We start from the raw sequence: 5000 nt of genomic DNA, 5'->3' as shown, positions 1-5000 counted from the left end.
GACATGGTAATGAAAATGATGATGATGGTGCTGATAGCAATGGTGTTTTGGTGTTTTGGTGTTTATGGTTGGTGTTTATGTTGATGTTGATGTTTTTTGTTTGTTTGTTTTTTGTTGTTGTTTGCGTATTGAGCATATAGCTCGTCTTTGTTTGCTTCAGAGGTTACAAATCTGCCAACTTGAACTGCGAAATGAAAGTGAATAACTCACAAGAGCCCCTGTAGATTAATGCGATTTCCCTCCTCTTAAGCCTCTCTCACAAGGCAGGAAGATTGGACTATTACTTTATCCCCCTGAGTTTAGGGCTCAGAGAAGTAAACAAACAAACAAGCACACTAGCAACATGGCGGATGCAAGAAGAAAACGTATCCTATTTTTTTTTCAGTTGCACTTCTCAAGAGTGTTATGTTGGGGCGTGGAAGTCACTGGACAGGGTTAAGACTGCATTCCTCTGACATTGCTCTATTCCTGTGATTCAATAGGTGGAAAAGGTACTTGCAACACCAAGGCCTTGGAATTAATATGTGGTGGAAAATGTATGATGTGCTCTTCCTTGCATTGGATGAAAGCTGCAGTATATGAGTAGGCTACCAGTATGTAAAAGTTATGAGAATGGATGATGATGGTGTTTGTTTGTTTATTTTGACAATATGACTGTAAAACAACAGTCAAACTAAAATTTGAACATATCGTTATTACATTTAATCTTTGGTAAGGATATGAACTTAACATTTTCATAGCAGAAATAGGCTGGGATTCCCAGATTCGTTAGACGTTCTTAGAGCGCTCCCAAGAAGTTCTTAGCACTTAAGAGCTTCTTAACGACTCTGGTAAACCCGGCCATAAACTGTTCACCTCAAACATGATGAGAACATGCTGGCGCAACTCCATGCTTTTCCGGCACGGACTTGACCTTTCTGGGGGCAAAATATTTGTCTTTCGTTTCAGCCGGACTGGTAGGGATCAAGTCCTGCCTCTAAATTTGGGTTGAAACGAGTCCGGCAGCGCAGTGCACCCTTCCATATATGCCCATCCAGGCGTGGCTGTGCAACCCCAGGTCACCCGTCTTCAGGCTGACTGTAGGCAGAGACTGTCATGCGGAGTTTGTGTGCTGCTTTAGCCAAAATCTCCACTGAGGACATTAAGATGCGTTTAAATGAAGCTGGGATGTGTTCAAATGTCCTGGATTTGACCTCAACGGAGATGGAGAGAGGCTTAGTTGGGCTGAGTTGGGGAGAAGAGAAAGTGAGACATATTCAGGTTAGGAAATAATGATGTGGGAAGAGAAAGATGGAGTTGTGTTACATTTGGTAAAACACTTGGTTTGGCTGTTTCTGTCATGTAAACCTTAATGAATTTAATTGACCTGATCAAGAGATTGATAGCAAGAGAAAGAAGTCTGATTCACACGTTTCACCCACAGAGTAAAAGATAAGGGGCTGAGGATTTATTTTAGTTGAATCTAAATCAACAAATCTGACGAAAGAGCTGAGTTCGTCTTGCCTTTTCATGACGCAGAGATGCTCTAGGGACGTGACCAGGAACGAGGAGTAGGAGAGAGAAAGAGAGAGAGAAAGAGGGAGAAAGAGAGAGAGAGGGAGAGATGACTGAGAGAGTGCATGTAAGAGAGCGAGAGGGATGAGGGAGATAGGCAGGGAGAGTGAAGGAGGGAAGATGTTAAGATGGAAAAGCCTAGAACATCCTGAGCACTGCTGGAGCATGAGGGCGGAGTGTAGAGCAGTGGGTCACGTCGCCAGTGTCCACCACTGACATAGAGCACAGTGTGTGCTCTTGTGTGTGTGTGTGTGTGTGTGTGTGTGTGTGTGAGAGAGAGAGAGAGAGTGTGCGTGTGTAAGTAGTGTGTAAATATTAGTAAATATTGTTGTTGGTAATCACAGGGAAGTCAACATTAGGGGAGACTCGTCACTTCTTTAACAGCAGACAAGTGAAGTTTTGGATATTTGCCAGTGAAAGTGGTGGATAAGATTGCCTATTCTTCTTGAACTTCGCTACATGGACTCTGGCGCTATGGAAACACATCCGCAAGCAGCAGCCCTCACACCAGGGTCAGAAACGTGCAGATCATGTAGGTGCCTTTTTTTGGCTTCTCCTAAAGAGAACAGTTGCATAAGCCCTCCCCCCTCTCTTTCTCCACCCTTTCTTCTCTTATATAGCCTCACACACACACATGTGCGCACACACACACACACACATACACACACACACACACATACACACGCACACACACACACACACACACACACACACACACACACACACACACACACACCACCTACTTTCCCTTCTCAATCAGGACAGGGTTTGCCCCGGTGAAAAACACCTCAGGCTAAATGACATCTGTGAAGAGATGTTGACATTCTTGCAGCAATCAACCATCAAGCCCCGACCAGACTGGTTTCATGGCTGCTGCTGCACTCTTTCATTGCGAGGCCTTATCTCCTCTCCTGCTCCCCAGTTCCTGCTCTCCTCCGCCCACCACCACCCCTCCTCCATCTTATCCCTCGCTCCTGCGATAAAGGAGACGAAGGATGTACAGAACACAGGAGGAGAAGGGAGGGGGTCGGGGGGGGGGGGAGCATGGGCCTAGTGGTCCATGGAGGGTTGAGTCTCTGTGTGTGTGTGTGTGTGTGTGTGTGTGTGTGTGTGTGTGTTAGAGAGAGAGAGAGAGAGAGAGAGAGAGAGAGAGAGATTGTGTGTGTCTGATGTATGCCCATTTTTATTTTAGCTTGGCAGTGTGTGCTTGTGCACTTGTATGTTTGCGTGCACTCGTATGCTTGACTTGAATGTACCATACTGTATATATGCGGTCTTCTCCTGCCTGATACACTGACCTCAGGCCTGTCTGATTAAAAACTGCTGCTGATTTGTGTTGCTTCTAGTTTCCCTGGAACTTTGGGAGTGTCCATTATGGTATTTTTCACTTGAAGCAGGGTGTGGTGGGTTGATTGACTCAGTAGCTGTGTTTATGTTTTATGCACCTGAGTGTTCTTAAGGATTAGGTTAGATTAGATTAGGTTCAACTTAATAGTCATTGTGTAGAATACAAGTACAGTACAAAGACAAAGAAATGCAGTTTGCAGAGAGTGCAATGCAATCTACAACAGGTGGTGCATAGACAGGACAAGAAATATGATGCAGAGTTGACAGTAGTATACAGCTAGTTTACAGAAGGTGGTTTAGCGTAATATAAATTAAATATAAATAGATGCAGTGTATTAGCTGTTACTTTATAGCGTAATAGGTGTTGGGGGTCCAAGAGAGGTCCTCAGAGATGTGGACACCCAGAAACCTGAAGCTGGTGACACGCTCGACCTCAGTCCCGTTGATGAGGGTTGGGATCTGTGTTGCTCGCTTTAGACTTCCTGAAGTCCTCAATGAGTACATGCCCAGTGTGCGGTAGCCGCTGTTTTTAGCGGCTGTTTTGAAACATTTTTGTTGGATTGCTCATGTCTGGAGCAGATGATCCAGGTCCTGGTGCCTGATCCCTGAACCCTCATGGCAGTTATAAACTGCAGCAGCCAGTCTGCCGTACATGATCCAGATCCAGTTAGAGTGCAATGGCAGCAGCTAGCTAGTAGATATTGCTATGATTTTCAACATAACCGCACCTCTACCATCTGAAGCTGCAGACGCTCTGTAGGCCATTGCAGTCATCTCATCTCGTTCACTCTCTCTCTCTCTCTCTCTCTCCTCTCTCTCCTCTCTCTCTCTCTCTCTCTCTCTCTCTCTCTCTTCTCTCTCTCCCTGTCTTTCTCTATCAACTATCTAACAGTTAGATAGCTCAGTGGTGTAAATGTATACTACAGTATATAGCAGTTGTGTGAGTAACTGGTTCAGAGTGTTAATCCCCTCTCTCTTTCTCTGTGTAGAGATCTGAAACTGGACAACATTTTGCTGGACGCAGAGGGCCATTGTAAGCTGGCTGACTTTGGCATGTGCAAGGAAGGCATCCTCAACGGCGTCACGACTACCACATTCTGTGGCACCCCGGACTACATTGCGCCTGAGGTAAGAATGTGAATGTGCATGTGCGTGGCTACATCATGTGTGTGTGTGTGTGTGTGTGTGTGTGTGTGTGTGCGTGCGTGCGTTATGTGCATTTGTGTGTACTTCATAGATCCATGATGTGTGTGCAGATGCTTACATGTAAAAGTGTGTGCAGGTGTGTGTGTGTGTGTGTGTGTGTGTGTGTGTGTGTGTGTGTGCGTATGGTCATATCTGATTTAGCTCCCAGTCACTGATGACATCTCAGTGTTCGTACAGAGCTGAGTTCAGTGAGTTCTGTGCCGTCACCTGGTTTGTCTTGTCACTAGAGGCTACACTGACTTTATGAGTCTTCATCATCAGGAGTGTTATTTACCTGTATTGAAAATAATGAAAAGAGCCTGTGGCTATTCCCTCTTGAATTCTATTGAGTTCAGCCCCTTTAATACAGTGCTTAAAAAGTTGGCCTTTAACTCAATGTTGGGTTATATTTTATTGCCAAAAATAATATTGTTTTTTTTTTAATAGATAGAAGTAATAGCTTGAAGGCTTTAACCACATTTGCTGAATTTGGCAAATACTGTATGTCAAATTGCAAAATACAAACCTGCAGCTACAGGCCTGGTTGGGAATTTGCTCCGCAAGCAGCTGTAGGCATGAGAGAAATTAGCTGGATTGCACAGCCTCCATGTCTAATTTGTTGATCAATTTGTTTTTTTAGGTTTACACCTCACCTGTGCCCTAAAAATAGAAGCAAAACATAAATGTGCACTTTTAATGGCCGTAATACACGCATGAAATGCTAGTGGTCTAAAATGCTGCTTTGCGATTGTTGGACTTTTACTTTGATAAGTTGTTGTCGTCCTGTCTTCCACATTCATGAAAGGTTTGGTATGAATGTTGAGTCATGTCTCGTGAAACAGCCATGCATGCTTATGTGCAGTTTATGACATATTACTGCTATGAATGTGTTATGAACTCACCCGTCAAATAAA

General features: G+C 44.3%; 1 protein-coding gene across 1 annotated transcript in view; it reads left to right on the top strand.

Annotated features, from left to right (window-relative positions):
* The window catches only part of prkceb (protein kinase C, epsilon b), a 106010-nt gene that overhangs the window by 91051 nt on the left and 9959 nt on the right, over positions 1–5000 (top strand). Inside the window, exon 12 of the mRNA XM_062519493.1 lies at positions 3891–4029. Within this exon, the coding sequence (XP_062375477.1) occupies positions 3891–4029 (139 nt within the window). The remainder of the gene's footprint in view (positions 1–3890; positions 4030–5000) is intronic.

Source organism: Sardina pilchardus, chromosome 18 (assembly GCF_963854185.1).
Source record: "Sardina pilchardus chromosome 18, fSarPil1.1, whole genome shotgun sequence".
NCBI lineage: Eukaryota > Metazoa > Chordata > Actinopteri > Clupeiformes > Clupeidae > Sardina > Sardina pilchardus.
This window is presented reverse-complemented; position numbering and strand designations above follow the sequence as displayed.